The 19457-nt window shown below is 39.4% G+C and overlaps 1 protein-coding gene across 5 annotated transcripts in view; it reads right to left on the reverse strand.

Annotated features, from left to right (window-relative positions):
- Positions 1 to 19457, reverse strand: part of fndc3a (fibronectin type III domain containing 3A) — an 80160-nt gene that overhangs the window by 3103 nt on the left and 57600 nt on the right. For all 5 annotated transcript variants that reach the window (XM_047391250.1, XM_047391249.1, XM_047391251.1 and 2 more), the window contains 19 exons: positions 19132 to 19190; positions 16611 to 16777; positions 16439 to 16498; positions 16223 to 16361; positions 16060 to 16113; positions 15840 to 15964; positions 14432 to 14606; positions 12560 to 12646; positions 10150 to 10288; positions 8357 to 8425; positions 8108 to 8226; positions 7105 to 7210; positions 6721 to 6896; positions 6498 to 6611; positions 5748 to 5897; positions 4779 to 5119; positions 4045 to 4257; positions 2914 to 3080; positions 841 to 965 (listed from right to left, as the gene is read on the reverse strand). In XM_047391250.1, coding sequence (XP_047247206.1) covers positions 841 to 965; positions 2914 to 3080; positions 4045 to 4257; positions 4779 to 5119; positions 5748 to 5897; positions 6498 to 6611; positions 6721 to 6896; positions 7105 to 7210; positions 8108 to 8226; positions 8357 to 8425; positions 10150 to 10288; positions 12560 to 12646; positions 14432 to 14606; positions 15840 to 15964; positions 16060 to 16113; positions 16223 to 16361; positions 16439 to 16498; positions 16611 to 16777; positions 19132 to 19190 — 2585 coding nt within the window. The remainder of the gene's footprint in view (positions 1 to 840; positions 966 to 2913; positions 3081 to 4044; positions 4258 to 4778; positions 5120 to 5747; positions 5898 to 6497; positions 6612 to 6720; positions 6897 to 7104; positions 7211 to 8107; positions 8227 to 8356; positions 8426 to 10149; positions 10289 to 12559; positions 12647 to 14431; positions 14607 to 15839; positions 15965 to 16059; positions 16114 to 16222; positions 16362 to 16438; positions 16499 to 16610; positions 16778 to 19131; positions 19191 to 19457) is intronic.

The following is a 19457-nucleotide window of genomic DNA, read 5'->3' on the forward strand; positions in this document are numbered from 1 at the left end:
GCATGTTCCACTTCACAATTATGTGTTACTTAGTGTTGGTCTATCACATAAAATCCCAAAAAAGACTGTTTGTGGTTGCAACAATGTGGAAAATCATATTTTTGTGGTGACATTAGCATATTATGAGAAGCCATCTGCTTTAAGCTGTTTGCCAACCAGTTGTCTGAGAGTCTGATCTGCAGGGTTCCAAGAGTGACACATTTTTTAAATTCTCTTTACTGAGAAAACAGCCAGTAAAATTAAAATGACTTTGATTTAAATCAAGATTTCATTGTTTAAAAAAAGATAGTCAAAACTGAAAAAGAAAATCTACTCCACTACAAACAGGGAAAGGGTGTAAGATGTACAAAAGGAATTAAAATGATTCATATGTTGTTTATACAACATCCTGCAAGCATCAAGAATAATGTCTCCTCCTAAAAACATTATATGAGATTTAACCCCACTGAGACAAACAATGAGAATAAAACAATGAAGATGTAATTCACAAGTCATATTCAGCTTTTTGATTCAATTGCCACATGTGATGCCATATTAGCATAGCCCTGCTGCAGCCATCATTCCATGTTAACATGGCTGCAGGCCATCATGAGGGATGAATGAGCTGGCAGGGGCAAGGCACCTGGGAAGACTCATGGATCAACGACCTTTGCATAATAGACTATTTGAATCCAGCAGTGACAATACAGAGTGCTGCAGCACCACAGTGACAATAACACAGCCCTGAACCCATCTGTATCCTGATCTGCACCGAACTGCCTCCGTGAAGAATGATGGGTCAGCTCAAGGTTATGCAAAAGGAGGCAATGAGAAAGTTAACTTTTGGCGCTGCACAGGTACCTGTTTGAACTCTGAATTTCCCATCATGCACTGCAGGTAGTAGATAACCGGGTCCCCTTTCATGAGCGGTAGGGCCTCCCATGCGACTTCGCAGGAGTTTTCATCGAGACGCTCCACTTTAGGGGCTGAAGGTGGAAAAACAAGACAGCCATAAGTTAATTAAAGAAATGGAAACAATTCCAGGCTCTGCTCAAAGAAGCTCAGAATCAAGAAAAGGACATAAACAGCAACAAGCCTTAGGTCTCACTAGTAATATCTCACAACTTAGACATCATTCCACAAGTATAAGGGAAGATCCCAAAAAACCTAATAGTCTTTACCTTGGTTGCTTAAACTTCTAACCTTGTAAATTTCTGCATCACATACAGTGATCACAACACCCTATGAAAGCCTTGTGTTTTCCTAACATGCTTGAACATATGTATATTTAATGTCAATTTTGACAGTAATGAGAGATTCAAGTATTATAACTAAACAATTAAACCTTGAGAAAAAAACTTTCAAAAAGTCTTGTAAAATGTTATAAAAAATGCAATTTCTGCTGAGGAACAAACTAAGTCACCCCTTTTTATTCCTTGTTAAAATAACTATAAAATAGTTTGTGCTCCTGACTGCTGAAGTTAGAGTGAACACCATGGTAAGAGATTTAAAGAGGCCTTACAAAAGGTTGAAATTTAGGTATTCCACTGTAAACAAAAGGTCTACAAGTTTAGGATATTGAAAACCAAAATACCAGGATCTGGCTATCCAGGCATGTTCATCCCGATAGCAGACCGCAAGATGCTAAAAGAAGTCCTCAAAATCCCTAAAATGCAGCACGTTTGTGGTAGTGTTAATGTTAAAGGACATGTCTGTACAATCAGAATCAGACGGGATAAGTGTAACTTTCATGGGAGGTGTGCAAGAAGGAAACCACTGCGCTCTTAAAAAGAAACAAAACAGAAAAAGATTTTTGTAATAATGCTTTTTGGTGAAATTCATTTAAAATTATTAAAGTTATTTAGTCACCAGTACAGAGGACATGTATGGTGTAAACCGAATACTGCTTCCAATGAAAAAAAAGTATTCTTCCAACTGTGAAGCATGGAGGTGGAAGTGTAATGCTTTGGCCAGCTTTCCTACAGCATATAGAATCCACCATGCAGACGCAGCAGACACAACTGTTAGTTACTTTGAATGGATTTCTAAAGAGACATTAAATGTCTTGTGATACGGTGCACTTTTACATTCTAAGGTGTATAAAAAAATACAAATTACTGTTGCATTTCCAGTGATGCGGAGGCCGCAGCGCTGTAACCTTGGGCTCTTTGAGAGTATATGCTTTTATTAAAAATCATTTGATTATAAAATCTGATAGTTAGGACTGGTACCTTTTCAGTTCAACGAAAATGTAGACAAAATACATAACATTTTTATAATTATACTTCAATACAAGAGAAATTGGAACTTCACAAAAATCAGTGATCGGACATCGGCCACAAAACTCTTGATTTGACCTTTGATTATGATGGTGAGGTTGTTCTTAGCCTCGTCATGATAACTTTAAACTTCCAAACAAATGCATAAAGCTTCGTCTAATTGAGAGACACATGACAGAGCGTATTCCTCAACAGGAAGGTGGCATTTTAAGCAACTGAACTGGACTGTAAGTGCAATTTTAATCTCAAAACAGTCTTCATAGCAGACTGACTGCAGACTATAAGAACCCGTTAGTATAAACCCCCTTTATCCTGAAAGAGGACCTCACAAACAGTGTTGAGTAACACAGGCTGTCCGGGACATGACTGCCAGATACAAAAGGGCTGCTGCACTGACAATAAAGCCTACACCCTCATTATTGACTCCACTGTGTAGGATCAAAAGAGGCTTTGCAGAGTCTGACAGCGAACAGACCACAAAGCCGAAGAACCGTAATATAGATGACAGCCTACAAATCTGTGGCTCCTGGCCTTTCTTCAAGTAAAAGCCCAGCTTTGGTCAAATGAGGTTAAAAGCGGAGCACATTAGCTGTCAGCAGAATGTGTTTCTGGAATTGAACAATAAGAAAAGAAAAGGAAAAAAGTCGCATGGTACCTTTTACAGGAGGCGGAGGAGAGCGTGGGGTGGTGAATGTGTAAACACTGGAGAAGGGCCCTTCGCCCGCCTCATTAAAGGCCTGGATGCGGAACGTGTAAGAGGTAGACTCATTAAGCCTCTGGACTTTGTGTGTGTGGCATGGACCTTTGTACAAGGAGATAAATCTGCAATGACATAACATGAAGAAAGGAAGGAATAGGAATTAATGAGGAAACAGTAAATAAGGAGGAAATGAAAGCAGGGACTTTTTTGTGGGAAAATATACATCACTAAAGAGCCCAAAGACCCAACATTCCTGGTTTCAGTTACAGAGCCCAGTTGAAACAATCTCATCTCTTTACCTGCTTCACATTTGGCCACATTAAAACTGCAGGACTCCATAAACCAAAACAAAGTAGTGCATAAATGTGAACTGAAAGAAATATGATACGTGATTTTTGTAATTCTTACAAATAAAAATCTAAGAAGTGTGGATGGCATTTGCATTCAAACCCCTTTACTTTGATACCACCAAGTAAAAATGCTAGAATTTGCTATAAAATAGATTAAGCTTAATCAAATTGGATGGAGAGTCGTGGCACAGATTATGTAATGGATTTTGGGCCGGACATTGGCTGAGTCATCCTAACAAATGCATATGCTTTGATGTAAACCCTTTCACTGTAACTCTGATTGTATGTTGAGGGTCTTTGCTCTGCTGGAAAGTGAACCCCGCCCAGCCTCATGTCTCTAACAGTATTTGTTTTTTCCAGATTTTGTTCTGTATTTAACTCCAGACATCTTACTTTCAACTTTGATCAAATGTCGTGTCTCTGCTGAAGAAAAGCATCCCACAGCATGATGCCGTCACCTCTATGTGTGCCTGTAGGCATGATGTGTTCGGGGTGATGTGCAATGCTAATTTTCTGGATACAACTTCCTAGATGCCCAAAGTTTCTGGGTTTGTTTTTGTAAAAAAAAAAATCAACATGTTTTCCCTCCTCTTGTGCTTCTTAAAAGAAATCCTTAAAACACTAACATAAAGTCCCACTATAATACATCAAAGTTTGTGGTTATAACTTGACAAAGGCATCAATTCTCACACTTTTGATTTGAAATCCCATCTAATCGAGCCGCTGATCCACTGACCTGCCATTCTTGTCCCCCATCTGCAGGTGATACTGGGGGGCATCTGAGGTGGTGGCTTTTGCTGGGCCGTCGCCCCACTTGAGCTTGAGGGTCTGGTGGCTGAAGGCTGTGCACTCCAGCCGGGGAGGCTGTGGTGGCAGAGGCTTTGTCTTAAGCTTAAAGGTGTGACTAAAGGGCCCTGTTCCCAGGTTATTCTGGGCTTGGATTCTGATCCTGAGAGAGAAAAAGTGACAAAATCAAAGTGCTGCAGAGGTTGAGCTCATAGAGTTGGTGTTCTTCAGTGACTGTAGTTTTACACCTAGAGATTTTACAGCTTTAATAAAATGTATCTGCCTTCGAATAAAAAATATCTGCTGGATGATAGTTCAATATGTATAGAGCTTAAGACTGTGCAAAACCCAGCAACAGTCCTTGGAGAGGTTTGATAAAGCAGCAGATCTTGTGTGAAGGACATTACACATAAGAGTCTTTAACTATAGCCATTCATTTGAGTTTTCTGCAGGAATACACCTGCTTCATGACCTTTTACCAATTGCAATAAATGATATATTGCTTCAATTTGTCCCTTTTTGTGTCTCGCAGTATAAACCCCTGCATACTATATTAAAATGTTTGTGATGAATGGTGTGGTTTAACTGAATTTTATTGCTATCATGAGAAGCAATATAAAGAATCAACAGCATTGGAAAATTAGCTCATCTTGAAATCTGAAATGTTAAAAACGCAGCACCAACCTGTAGCTGGTATCGGGCTGCAGGTGCTGGATGATGTATTTGGTTACTGGTCCGGCAACAATAGGTTGCCTCTCTCCGAGGTCGATCAGGTAGGAAGTGATCTCGGAGCCGTGATCACATGGAGGGTCCCAGGAAATTCCCAGGCAAGTTGATGGGGAAAAGGCCAGCTGCGGGCGTGAATCAACTTCCTCCTCTTCGTCGTCCTCATCTGCTAAAATCTCAAACTTCTGCAGCTCAGACTCCTTTAGTACGTAGATGTTACTGACAGCTGCTGGTACTGAGCAGGGCGTCTGGCAAAGCACCGCCTCACTGAAGGGCCCTACACCAGCCACGTTTACAGCCTGCACAACAAGAGGCAAGAGAGTATTTTAAGCCCTCAAGGACACAGAAGGATAGCCTATGTTTGACCACAAGGTGGAGCCCCACTGTAAACATATCAACAACAACAAGTGTGTGTTTTTTAATAGTTTTCAACAATGGCAGCAAAGCTCTAAGGAGAGAATATATAAAAAATGAACTACAGTATACAGAAGATTTCAAATGAGAAGTGACTCTGTACTTTGTACTGATTTCTTAAATTAGGTACACAGGTCCCTCAAAATTGTAGTTACCCTGAAGATCCCTGAAGAAGTTAGCTGCTGTACTATGACCTCTGAATTATTCAAAAAGCAGCAACCCTTCTGAAAAGATGGCAAAACACTGCTTTATAAGACATATATTTCCCTTAAAAAGATAAATGAATTTATGCATTTCAAGTTGAAAATAATGGCTCAGAGGAGGCTGCAGATATGTCCTAATCAATATGCCTGGTATAAATTTTGATTTTGTTGAGATATTTTTCTTATTTTAACTATGAGGGATTCTTTCAAACAGTAGTTCAAATTTGATCAAAAAACCAAACAGTGGCAATATGCAAGCTAAAATAAAAACAGTGCTAAAAGTGCAAAAAAAGTGCTAGGTGATGCTCACCTGCACACGGCAGAAGTAGTTTGTTGCAGGCAGCAGCCCCTTCATTTCATGACTGAGTCCTGGTCCGCTGTAACACACCTGCATGCTGCCTTCTGCTGCTCCCCACTCAAGACGAAACTCAGTCACTGGAGCTCCGTTGGAAGGAGGGGTCTGGAAGTCAAACAGTGACAATGAGCACTGATTACAGTGCAGCTGTGTGCAATTTGTCTATTATGTTCTCACAATGATGGATGTAGAAGTGACATCTCTAAATATCAGTATAGAAAATTGAACTCATTTTATGTGATAGACCAAGACAGTCTTTCTAAACCACATTTTGCTGCCATTACAGCTGCAACTTTTTTCAGGTATGTCTCTACCAGTTTTGCACATCTAGAGACTGAAACTTCTCCCCATTCTCAGTTTGTCAGACTGGACCCAAAATCATCTGTGAACATTAATTCATCAGATTATGAATTAGGTTTGTTATCCTGCTAAAAGGTGACCTTCCACCCAAATGTCCAGGTTTTTTTCAATCATACTTGAACAAGTTTCTTTCGAGGTTTCCCTGTATTCAACTCCATCCATCTTACCATTCACCTGCTCATTACTACCGAAGAAAAGCATTCCCCAGCATGATGCTGTCAACACCATCTTTCACAGTGGATAAGATTGATCATTTGTGATGGGCAGTGAATACTGGGGTTGTAAAGTAACAAAATGTAAAAAAGCTGAAGGGGTAGGGATGCTTTCAGTTAGCACTGCACTTACTTCCCAGCTCACAACAACACAACTGGGTGATTTGCATGTGGTCAAAGGCGCCTTGCACTGCTCTGGGGCTCCAGGACCAGTTGTAACCTCACAGCGTTCTGAGAGAGGTCCAAACTGTTTTTGCAAAAGAGTAACAAGAACAATTTAAAGACAATAAGATTTATAAGTCAGTATTTCCTGTAAAGCACAGTTCATACTTCTGTTATTAGTGTATCTTTCTCACCCCAGCCTTGTTTGCTGCTTTGAGCCGGAAGCTGTAGGTCTTGCCAGGTAATAACCCTCCTGCAGAACAGTCCAGCTCTGTGCCCTGATAAATCTCCCTGCTCTCCTCAGGCAGTGGTCCACTGATTTCTACACTGTAGCAGGACACTGGGCTTCCTCCATCTACCTGAGGGGGACCTGAGTAGTTTTCACAAAAAGATGTTGATAAATTGGAGCTGGTTAAAATGGGGGTGTTAGGGAAATGTTAACATGCAGAAATGGTAAAGTAAAAGACAGTGCATAATTAAAGTTCCTGGCTTTGAGGCAGTTCAGTAGACAAATGCTTGCATCACTCGAAGCTGGAAATGCATCCCACACAAAGCTAAGTTTGAGAGCAATGACTCACCCCAGCGCAGTTGCACCTCCCTAGCTTTGGGCTTGCCCACCAGCCGAGGGGGTAGGCAGGGCCCTGGGGGCACTGCGGGAGTCTGGACCTGCAGGGTTTCTGACAGCTTGCGAGAGAATAAAACGCACCAATTAGGAACCAAGAAAAACAAAATAGCTGACAATCTCACACCATCCTCTCACTAGCCCTGACAAAAGACACTGGAAACAACTGTCCTTTTCACCAGCTTATCAGGCAACAGCAGAGTAGAGAGGAGACAAATCTGAGTGCATTGTTTAGACATACAAGAGCATGCATAGAAATATGCTGCTTTTAATGGATGAAGTTAGATTATCACACAAGCAAAAATAGAGACCCAACTTTTTAGTGACACAGCAAAACATGTGAGTGCTGTGTCACACTGTGCTACACCAAAAAAAAGCGTACGTCTGTCACGGTGACTCTCATATCTACCAGCCCCTTCCCAAGTAAATGCATGCATGGACAAATGGCTGATAAAGAAATTAATGAAGAGAGGGTGAACTGAGCTAATTAAGAAAAACCTCCTCTGACACATCCAGGGAGGGTTAAAGATTAGCAGGCTTGCGTTGTACTTAAACACAAGGAAGCGTGGCCTAATCTCCAAACAGAGGAGATTGACTTAATGACAATTTCAAATCAAAACTCACAGTATACAGAACACATATCTGGACCTTTTTGTTTAAAAATGAATCACACCAACATTGGCTGCCAGCGCTAACAATTAGCAAGCAAAGTAATGTATCGATAATAATAAAAAGGAAAACATATATATAAAAAAAACTCTATACAATGTAGTGTGGATATTGCTTGGGGAAGAATGAACATTTAGATAATTAGGTCTGCATGATGGTCTCATTAAAAACAATCTTGGTGTTCTTTTTTTTTATCTTCTCTGTGCAAACCAATTAAATTTGAAGCGATTGAACCTATTCAAATGTCTTGGGCGCAAACGCCAACACATTTACAGCATGAAGTGGCTCACCGGGCTCTGCCCCCCGTCACTTATGCAGTAAAGCCGCGCCTGGTAGCAGCAGCCGGGCTTCAAACCGTCACACGCGTGTTCCAGAGCTGGCCCCGAATATACCAGCTCCCATAATAAACCTAAAACCAAAAGCATTTTAGTTAGCTCCAAACAGTATAATACACCTTAAATTATATATTATTATAAAATAATATATAATAAACTTTAATTACTACAAAGTGTCATTTTCAGCAGAGAAATGGAACTAACCGTTTAAGCCCTCAGACAGCTCCACAGCATACTTTGTTACCTCTGCTCCACCATTATCTTTAGGGGGCTCTTAATAAAAAGACAAAAAAACATCAGGTGGATTATTAAAGACGACCAACTGATAGTTCTGATTATGCACACCTAATGTACAGAAACCTGTACACCCCGTCACTTCTTGATTTTACATTTTGTCACAAACTTCAGTGAATTATTTTAGAAATTGAAGGTGATAGACCAACACAAAGTAGTGCCTAATTATAAGGAAGGAAAACGGTTTTAACATTTTTTAGCAGATAAAAATCTGAAAATCGCGGCATTTGTTTTTAACCCTTTCAGTCAAAAGTCTGTAGAACCTCCTTTCTCTACAGTTAAAGATGCTAGTCTTACAGGCTATGTCTCAGATTTCCACATATGACGATGGAAATTTGTGCCCATTTGCATCAAGTACTGCACATATTCTTAACAGGATTTAGGCTTGGGCGTAGACTGATCTATTCTGACACATGAATGTGCTTTGTTCCAAACCAATTTATTGTAGCTCTGGTGGCATGTTTATGGTCATTGTCCTGCTGGAAAGTGATCACCCGCACCAGTCTTTTTCAGCCTCTAACAGCTTTTCTTCCAGTATTGCCCCTGTATTTGCCTTCATTCATCTTCTACTCAACTCTGATCGTCTTCGCTGTCCGTACTAAAGCATGACTTCAGCATGACACTGCCCCCAAATATGTTTCACAGTGTTCTTCATAAAGTTCAATTTTGGTCTTATCTGACAAGAGCATCTTCTTGCACACGTTTGCTGTGCCTCCTACAAGGCTTGTGGGAAATTGCAAACTGGACTTCATATGACTTTCTTTAAACAACAACTTACTTTCTGCTAGTTATTCATAATGGGCAGATTTTTGAAGTGCATGACTAGTAGTTGTCCTCATGACAGATTTTCCCACCCGAGCTGTGGATTTCTGCAGCTCCTCCAGAGTTGATACAAGCCTCTTGGCTGCTTCTCTGATTAATGTTCTCTATGTTCTTCTTTATGACTTTTTCATTGGCCTGTCTGCTGTGCTTTTTGTTCTTAATGATGTTTTTGTTTACTAATATTCTCTAACAAACCTGAGGCTGGATTTATATAGAGATTAAATTACACCCATGAAAACTATTTTCTAATTAGGTTACTATTGAAGACACTAGAATTTACTTGGGGTTCTCAGAGTAAACAGGGTTGAATACAAATGCACTTACATCTAAGATTTGTGAACTACTTTTGTTTGCTGCATCACCAAGAAAATGAACAGTGAACAACAGTTTATAGCTGTAACATAAAATGTAAAAAAAAAGGGATTTTAATACTTTTAGAACTATTTTGTTAATTCTTTAAAAATATCTTTGCAAAGTATCATCCAACAACAATAAAACGGTGGTAATTCACTGACAGCTTTATATTTTGAGAAGAATTTGCTTTTGTAAGTAAACATGATGTGGCTTCTTTTTAAACTCAATTTTCTGGAACACAAAGAATTTAGAAATCTTCATTGTATTTTTCTGTTTGAAACAAAAATGGACACAGAGATTGAGCTCAGCACTGAAAGATGAGCTTGTCCAGTGATGTGCATGAAGGATTCTTGCTGATGTCTGAATAGAGAAAAGAACTGATGTCATCCAGTGTACAGACTACCTTGGATGTCATCCGTCTCCTCTAATGTCGGGCAGAGCTCCAAGAGAAAAGCCAATCTGTAAACTGGACCAGTCGTGTTGTCAACTATAAGAAAGCATGAGAGGATTTTGGAAGAGAAACTCACCCCAGGCCATTTTGAAGCTGTCGGGTTGGACTCTTCCTCTGATGACAGGCCTGCAGGGACAGCTGGGTCTGTCTGGCTTTGTGATAAATTCCACAACCTGACTGGGGTTACTCTTCCCTTCTGAGTTGTATGCTGCCACCTTGTTAAAGTTCACAAATAGAGGCAGTGAGCAGTCATATTTTCTGCCATAATGCTGGTAACAGGTTGCCTGTGCAAGTGTAGAAGGGCTAATGATGCAATTACAGGTGCTTCTCAAACTAGATTATCAAAAAGTTTATTAATTTCAGTAATTCAATTCAAAATGTGAAAAATGGATATTATACTGGTTCATTACACACTGAGTGTTATTTCTATCATTTACTTCTGTTCCTATTAAGGATTATTGCTTTCAGATAATGAAATCCCAAGATTTTCTGAAAATTTCAATATTAGATTTTTTATACAGAATACATTCAATAAGAGGTCTGGACTCCTTTAGCATTAATTACTGCATTAAAGCAGCGTGACATGGAGTTGAAGGAAGCCCAGGTTGTTTTAATATTAGCCTTTAACTTGTCTGCATTGTTGGGTTTGGTGTCCCATCAACCTTTTGACAAGACCATATAGACTCTCAATGGGGTTTTAGATAAGGTCAAGCATGGTGTCTCTATGGTCATCACTTTAGCCAAAGTGGGCAAGAGCCAAGTCCTGCTGGAAAATGAGATTTCAAACTATGCTGACTTTGGACTTGAGAAAACTCAGTAGACCAACACCAGCAGATGACATGGCTCCCTGAGAGGGGAGAGAAACCAAGTTGCCTCTTAAACCCTCCATTCATAATCGAGGACCTTTATCTCCAAATGAAATACAAAATTAAATGTAACTGGAACTATTACTTTGGACCAATGAGTAACAGTCCCGTTAATTTGCTTCTTAGCCAAGGCAAGACGTCTCTGGAATGGCTTAACATAAGGAATGTTGCATTTGCAGAGCTCTTGAGCTGCTGAGTCCAGGCACAGCCCATATCGTGTCAATTTCTACCAAGTTTTTTAATGTACTACAGTTATCACTGTTGCTTGTGCACCTTTTTCCCCCCTTTTTTTCTTCCAGTAAACTTTCTATTAATATACTTGGATACAGCTCTCTGAACCGCCATCTTCTCTAAAAATAACCTTTCGTGTCTTACCATCTTTGTGGAAGGTGTCTACAATGAATGCCAAATAAGATTTTCTCTGATATTGTAGGCCATAAAGTGGCTACAACATACTATTTATGTACTGAAAGTCGATGTTTTATTTGTCTTATTCAATAATGTAATTGAAAAAAATTATGTTTGTGTCTTCAGTGGCCATAAGTCATAATCATCAAAATGAACAGAAATAAACGCTAAGCATTAATAATTTTCTGTGTAATGAGCCTGTACCAGTGGGTTTCACTTTCAGAACTACGTTACTAAAATAAATTAACTTTTTTACTGATTTACTTGTAAGTCATTAGAAGCATTACTGCACATTTACTGCATTATGCCTGCAATTACGGCAAAATGACTTAAGACTAATAACACACAGTACTACTTAAATCCGCAGAAGCCTTACAACCGAAGTGTTGAAACACCACAAACTTTGTAGTCATGCTATGAGCAAATACAGTTTTAGTTGCATTTCAGTGAAAAAGCTCAGCAATAACACAGAAATCTCCATGTTGCTGCACAGAGTTCATTCATATACCAAACCAAGACAAACAATGCAGCCCCCAGATTCTCTTTACACCGTGTATTTGGATAATTCCAATGAGAAAGAGAGGGTTTTCTATCATTCGGACATGTGTTAGTGTGTTTCGGTGATAAAGCCATTCAAACCTATTGCTCCCATTCCTCTGGCTTATTGCATAAACCTCACAATTTCTTTTATGGTCCACACCTTCATTTTATCGCATGTCCTAGAGGGAAATAATAGAAAAAAGTGCAACTGCGGTTGTCTCATGCAGCTGGAAAAAGACCATTATCAGGGAAGCATGACAAACACCAGAAGAGAAAGTAATAGGAAATCATTAGGTAACAGAAGCTTGCAGAAAAAGCACAAAAATCTACTACGATAGAGAAAGAAAGAAACAACAGTGTATCTAAACACGGCGAGATTACTGCTAGCCAAAGGGTTATGTATTGGTGAAACACTTTGCTCAACTAGCTTCTCACTGGGGCCCTGCATGTGATCAACACTGGATCTGGCCTGTTGATGCTTTCAGCTGCCCGCTGCTCTGCTGGCAGAATCCTGTAAACGGATGAGTCATATGGCAAACGCGGGGCTCAGCACCACCACCCCACTCCTTCCCACTTCTGAAAGCTTGCTCCTTTCACACATACACACACTGCTTCCTAAATTAAACCTGAAGATAACCCATTTTGACTTAACACCTCGCAGAGCTTGCTTACCCGAAACTTGTACTTGGTGCTCCTGCGGAGATTCCTCGCGGTGTGGGAGAGTTCGTCACCGTCATAGCTTGGCTGGAAGCCATATCCCTGGGACAGAGATGTACGGGAGAGAAACAAAACCACCAGCTGAGCAATGATTTACTCAAAAATCACTGAAGCACAAAAAAATAAGAGGGTCTCGGGGGTTGGGGGGCAACAGAGGTAAAAGGAACTGCAGCGTTTCAACAGCTAAACCTGCAGGTGGCAGCTTGTGGTGGCACCAACTACAAAAGTATGTGTGAACCAATATGTACTTTGATTCTTGACACAACTGATAGGAGAAAAAAAGATTCTGAAAGACAATTTTCCACTACAGTGGATATTAAAAGTCTTCACACTGCAGATAAGTGGCAGATCTTTGTGATGTAAAGCAAGATAAATAATTTGAGAACTTTTTCCACCTTTAATGTGAACCATTACCAGAACCAGTCAATTTAATTAAAAACAGAAATAAAAAATGTTTTTAATAAGTCGGGGTTGCTGTGTTCAGCATGACGCACTGTATTCCAAGTAATGTTAACAGGAGTCAGTACACATTAAGTTTTTCTTGTAGGTTTTTGATTATGTTTTTTAGTTGCATATTACAGCAACAACCATGGGCTGCAGGGAGCTTCCAAAGCATCAGAGTGATCTCACAGTCAAAAGGTATCAGTCAGGAGAAGGGTACAAATGAATTTCCAAAGCAGAAGATATACTAAGGCACACAGTAAAGGCTGTTATCATCAAATGGAGAAAATATGAGCATTGGTGACATTACCAAGAACTGAACGTCCCTCTAAAATTGACCAGAATGAATATGGGATAGGGTGAAAAGAAAGAAGTCTTTCCTTACTTACAAAAACATTGAAGCCCTCAAAAGTTTAGAAAAACATTTAAACTCTCCACAAAACTGGTTGGAAAATATGTTAACCAAAGTTGAACTTTTTGACCAAAGTTTCAAGAGGTATGTTAATTGCAAAAATGTCACTGCCCAAAAGCAAAAGAACATCATAGCCACCCAGAAGTCTAGTGGTGGAGGCATTATGATTTGGGACTGTTTATTCACCAGCTACAACTAGAGTCTTTGTAAGGGTGGAGGGAATTATAAAGCAGAATACCATTATCCATGTTGGCACAAACATTCAAGCTTCTTCTGGAAAGCTAAAAATGAAGTATTGACGTGACCCAAGAATAAACATACAAAACAACCCGACTCAACTAGAAAATTCGGGATGGCCAAGCTCAGAGCTGAATTTAATTGAAAATTTGTAGGGTGGTCTGAAGACAGCTTTGCAATGGAGATGTCATAATAATCTGCCAGATTTGGAACGTTCTTGCAAAGGGTGGGGAAATATAGTCAAGCCAAGATCATTCTAATAGATTCCTACCCAAAGAAACTGAGTGTTTAAAAAACTGTTCTTTAATAAAGTATTAGTCTAAGGGTGTGCACACTTATGTAACCAAATTATATTAGTATTTGATTCGTATTTACCCACCTAAATGATTTCAGTTTGTTTTTCAATTGACTTCAACAGGTTACAGGTCAAATTAAAAGATGGAAACAGCTCAGAAAAGGTTTATTTTGCTCTAATGTTTTTTTCCTTTTTACATAAAAAGCAATTTGTGTGTACAACTTTTTATATCAACTGTAATTTCAGATTCATATTTACTATTACATTTATGTCCCTGACAAATCTGGCTTTTGTTGATTGGTAAATAATAACTTTACAACCTTCAAAAAATAAATAAACCAATAGACATTCAATTAGTAAAACCTATGAATTTGTGCAAAAATAACCCCCCACCAGACAGTAGATAAAATTATGAAATGAGGTATTAAACCAGGAGATATACCGAGCCTTCTTCCTCCATCTCAAGAGTATAGTAGATGTCATCCTCCTTAGGCGAGCTGCTGGGCCTCTGCCACTTCATACTAAGAAAGGTCACTCCCGCCATCTCCAGCTCTGGAGGGAAGGGTGGCAATGGCACACTGCATGAGGTGAACAGGTCCACCACTTCACTGAACTCGCTGGGGAGGACAGAAAGAGACATACGACAGGAGAGAATGGGACAAATAGACAGAGTGAGACATGCACATTGACATACAGATGAGGACAGTTATACGGAACAAAACGGTAACATAAAAATGGACAACAGTGAGGGTACGATATGGGAAATATTCCAGCATGGACAGCACAAGGAAAAAAATGTTCCAATTGCTTTAATGTTTTCACATCTTGTCATGTTATCGCCACACAGTCATAGCTTACAATCATTTTTGATGGACCAACACAAAGTAGCACATAAATATAAAGTGTGATTTGCGTCTCTATTCAGCCCCTTTAGTCTGCTAACTTTAAATAAAATTCAGAAATAACAAGTAGAGTCCACATGTGGTTTGTTTAATATTCGTACAAGAGCAGCAATTCTCTGAAGGCTCAGAGGCTGAACATTACCAAGACCAAGGAACATAGAACGTTGTTTAAATCATGATTATGTTAGAAAAAAAGTCTTCCCAGCAATAAACATCTCACTATTTATCTGAAGACAGAAAGAACAGCCACAATTGCCTACCAAGAGATGACCTTCTACCTAAATCTATAGGTCTGGCAAAGAGTGCATAAATCAAAAGAGTGCAAGAGGTCCATGGTAAGTCTGGAGGAGCTGCAGAGGTCCCCCAGCTCATAGGAGAAAATCTATGGACAGGGCATTAATCCGACACTCTGGAAATCTGGCCTTCATGTAAAGGGACAAGAAAGGCCTTTTTTGAGAGCCATAAGAAGTCCCGTTTATTGTTTGTCACAAACCTTGGAAGGACACAGCAAATGTGGAAGAAGATGGTTTGGACAAGTAAAACTAAAATGTAACCTTTTGGCCAACAAGCAAAGCTAAAATTGCACAGCGCTGTGAACACACCATTCCCATAGTGAAACATAGCAGTGGCAGCATCATGCTGTGAAGGTGCTTTTCTTCAGCAGAGAAACCGAAGATGGTCAGAGTTAAGAAGCCAGCTGGATGGAGCTACATACAATCCTGGAAGAATATCTGTAAGAAGCTGCAAAACACAAGCCCAAATAACTTACATCTTTAATTACGGAAACAGTTAGAAACCTAGTATCTTTCTCCTTCTGCTTCACAGTGGTGTGCTATTTGGTGTTGGTCTATCAGAAAAAAATACCAATAAAATGTGTAGAGTTTTGTGGCTGTAACATACAAAATGTGAAAATGTGAATGAATTTAAAGGCCCCGTCAGTGTGCTCACCTTACACCCATGTCATTCTTTGCAGCAAGGCGGAAGGAGTATCTTGAAGCTGGAAGAAGCTTGGTCACTCGATACTGCTTCAGAGGTCCATAGTAGCACTGTTCAAAGGTGCCTGTGCCCTTCCCCTTGAGAAAACAATCTTCTTAGTTTACCAGTAACTTTAAATCAAAGCTTCACATATAAAACTGTAAACAGCAGATTATCATGATAAACATTTTACCTCATCCCATTGAAGAATATAATTTTTTATTTTAGAACCATTGTCACAGGAAGCCTGTAGAGGAATCATACACAAGTCATCATACGTCAGGCAGCAGATATAGATATAGATTTCTATTGATGTATTGTTCTTTGAATCTTTGCACACAGAATGAAGATTTCACCTTCCATGTGAGTACAAGTGTGTTTTTGGTCCCGCTGGCCTTCTTGGGAGGACTTGGAGGATCTGGCTCACAGCTTAATGTGGTGAAGCTCACAGCTTCCGAAGGGCTTCCCAGTAAACAGTTACATACTGCCTGGACCCTGAGGGACAACAAAGTGTTTACACATAGTTCCACTGTGAAATGACAAATTAAAGGAAGCAGGAGGGTTATACTAACCTGACACAATAGTCTGTTGATGGTCGAAGGTTTTCTAAAGTTGCACTTAGTTCATGCACACTGTTCCAAGAAAAATAAAAATTATGGTTTTGAATTTTTAAGTAATGTTGATAGCAAAATCTTTGGAATCGGTTAGCTCTGAGCTCTATGGTCTCCTGCTTAATGTACTCACCTGTTAACATTCTGGTATATCCCATCTTTGCCATTGATAGAGAAGGAAACCTCATAGCTGAGGGCCTCTGGGAGGCTAGTGTCTTCCTCCACACTGTTATTTTCATCCTCTGGTCTGGTGGGTGCACTCCAGCTGACCACTGCTCCTCTGGCCTGGATGTCTGATACCTAGAATATTAAAGTTTAATGAGTCACATATAATGTCTGTACAGTGCATTTTTAACCTATTTACACCTATCCTGAACTTTCACATTATTTCCCTTTCAACTGCCATCTCAGTGTATTGCAATGTAATGTGTAGGAAAAAATAAACATTACACGGAAATGAAAACAAATAAAAATAAACGGTTTTCCAACTTCATTCACAAATTAAAATCCATTAATGTGTATCAACTATTTTTCACCGGTTTGCAGAACCAACTTTAACTGGAGTTAAAACTCAATCTTGTAGGGCATGTCTCTGCCAGCTGTGCACATCTAGGTATTGATATTTCTGCCCCTTCTTCTTCATGAGCTAAAGCTCATGCAGACTGGACTAAGAGTGTCTGTAAGCATCAATTTTTAAGTCTTGCCAAAAATTCTCAATTCCCGTTTTTCAATTTAGGTCCAAGTCATTCTAATAGGGCCTTATTGGTATTCAATAAAGCTTTAAAATCGATTCTAAAACAAACAGTGAGCCAGTAAAGGGAAGCAAGCACTGGGGAGATAAGTTTGCGCGTTTTTGTTCGTGTTAAAAGATGAGCTGCAGCGTTGTGAACTAACTCACTAGAGTTATGAGGGGCCGGCCTGACTAACACAACCAGACAGAAGTACAGAAGTCCAGCTGGAAGTTAACGAAGGCATGAGTCAACCATTCAAAATCATTAAAAGATCAAATTGGTTTCACTTCAGACAAAAGTCTCAGTTTAAAAAACGGATCTCTTTATTACAGAACTAATCTCAAGGTGTCTCAAGGTTAAAGTTTGAATCAAGGATCACCCCAAGATTTTTTACAGGAGATTTTACTAACTGCTCCAAGCTACCCAGATCTGGAGAAGACACTATGATTTCCACTGGGACCAAAGATATTAACGTCATTTTTATTGTCAGTAAAGTTAAAAGAATTTGAGGACATCCAAACCTTTACCTCAGTGAGACAAACAGTGGTTTTAGTAAAAAAAGGATGATTACGCTTTTACTGAAAAAGCATAATCTGCATCAGAGTTTAAGGGAAGCATTTAAATAAAATGGGTCCAAGACCTGATTCTTGGGGAACTCCACATCAGGGGGAACAAAAACACATTCTCCGAGGCTTAAGGAGAATCTTCTGTCAGACAAATGAGACCTAAACCAGTCCAGTGCAGAGCCTTTTATAACAAATAAGTCCAGTTGGGAGATCTAAATATTGTGGTCAAGTATATCAAAGGCTGCTGTCAGATCTAAATGCAAGAGAACAGCCGACTTTGAAGTGAATCTGTAGTTAATAAAAGATCCTTAAAAACGTTTAAAAGTGCAGTTTCAGTGCTGTAGGTCTAGCTTTAGGTTTGATCTCGTTGTTTGCTGGAAAGTGAACCCCTGCGCCAATCTCCAGCCTTGTGCAGCTTTTAACAGATTTTCTTCCAAGATTGCCCTGTATTTAGCTCCCTAGATTTCTCATCAACTCTGACTGGCTTCCCTGTCTCTGCTGAAGAAAAGCATGTCCACAGCATGATGCTGCCAACACCATGTTTGACCATGGTGAGGGCGTGTTTAGATCAATGTGGAGTGTTAAGTAGTCCTCCAGACAAAGCATTTTGCACTTCGGCCAATAAGTTTAATTTAGATGTTACCTTCTGTTTAATGTTTGCTACGCCCTCTACAAAGCTTGTGACTAACTGTAAATATGATTCTTATGATTTTGTTTCAACAAAAAGGACATAATTATTACTACCACATAATAATATTAATAATAATAATCTTGCTCTAAAATTTTCAAAATATCCACAGTAATCCCATTTCTTAGGGAGGGAAGGAATCAAAGTATGCCAACTAATGCAGAGCTGCGTAAAGATTTTTTTTAGCTGCAGGGATGTGCTACTGTGAAACCCTGTGATTTTTCATTCTGTTTGGAGGTTTAAAATAGCCTGAGCTTGACTGCAGGGGGGATACATATGTGGAAGAACTCAATCAGGTCAAGTCTGTAACTCCAACCCTCAGCCCAGGGGCCTCACCTTAAGTCCTCTCCTTCCCACAGTTCAATTCACTGGCCTTTGACCACCGGTTGGGTTTTAAAGGGTTGGGAAATAAAAACATCCTCTTTCTACTTACACTACACTTTCCCTGTGTTCCCTTAACCAGGTCGTTCTACCAAAAATATTTGTTTTGTAACTTTTACAAAGACTTTAATCCTTAATGGCATTTTTTTTGTAAATTAAATTCATAAAACAACAAATACATATTTCCTGTCAATAAGCAAAAACTCTTGGCAGATATCAGCAGAGGCAATAAAAATATTGTATTTCTAGATCAGAGACAGTAAAAATAATGTAATAGTGAATACCAACCACTGGTTTACTGATGTTGCTCAAAAGTGTAAACAGGGCCTGAGCTTCTTTGTCGAGTTCTGGAGAGAAAAAATAACAGAAAAGAAGAAAAACTCAAACGACAGAAATTATCAGTTTATAATTTAACAAATAATGCAGAGTAATTATTTGGCTTTTTAGCCATTTTTTATTCATAAAAGCAAAAGTTGGCTTTATATATGGGATTTGCAAAAACAGAGGGAGGGTATGGGATGGAGGAGGGAGGTAGGGATGGGATGGGGGGGATGGATCGATCTTTTACAGAACGGAATAAGGTTTTCCAGAGTTTATAAGAACCCCTTTAAACA

The sequence above is a fragment of the Girardinichthys multiradiatus genome, chromosome 18, assembly GCF_021462225.1.
Source record: "Girardinichthys multiradiatus isolate DD_20200921_A chromosome 18, DD_fGirMul_XY1, whole genome shotgun sequence".
Lineage (NCBI taxonomy): Eukaryota > Metazoa > Chordata > Actinopteri > Cyprinodontiformes > Goodeidae > Girardinichthys > Girardinichthys multiradiatus.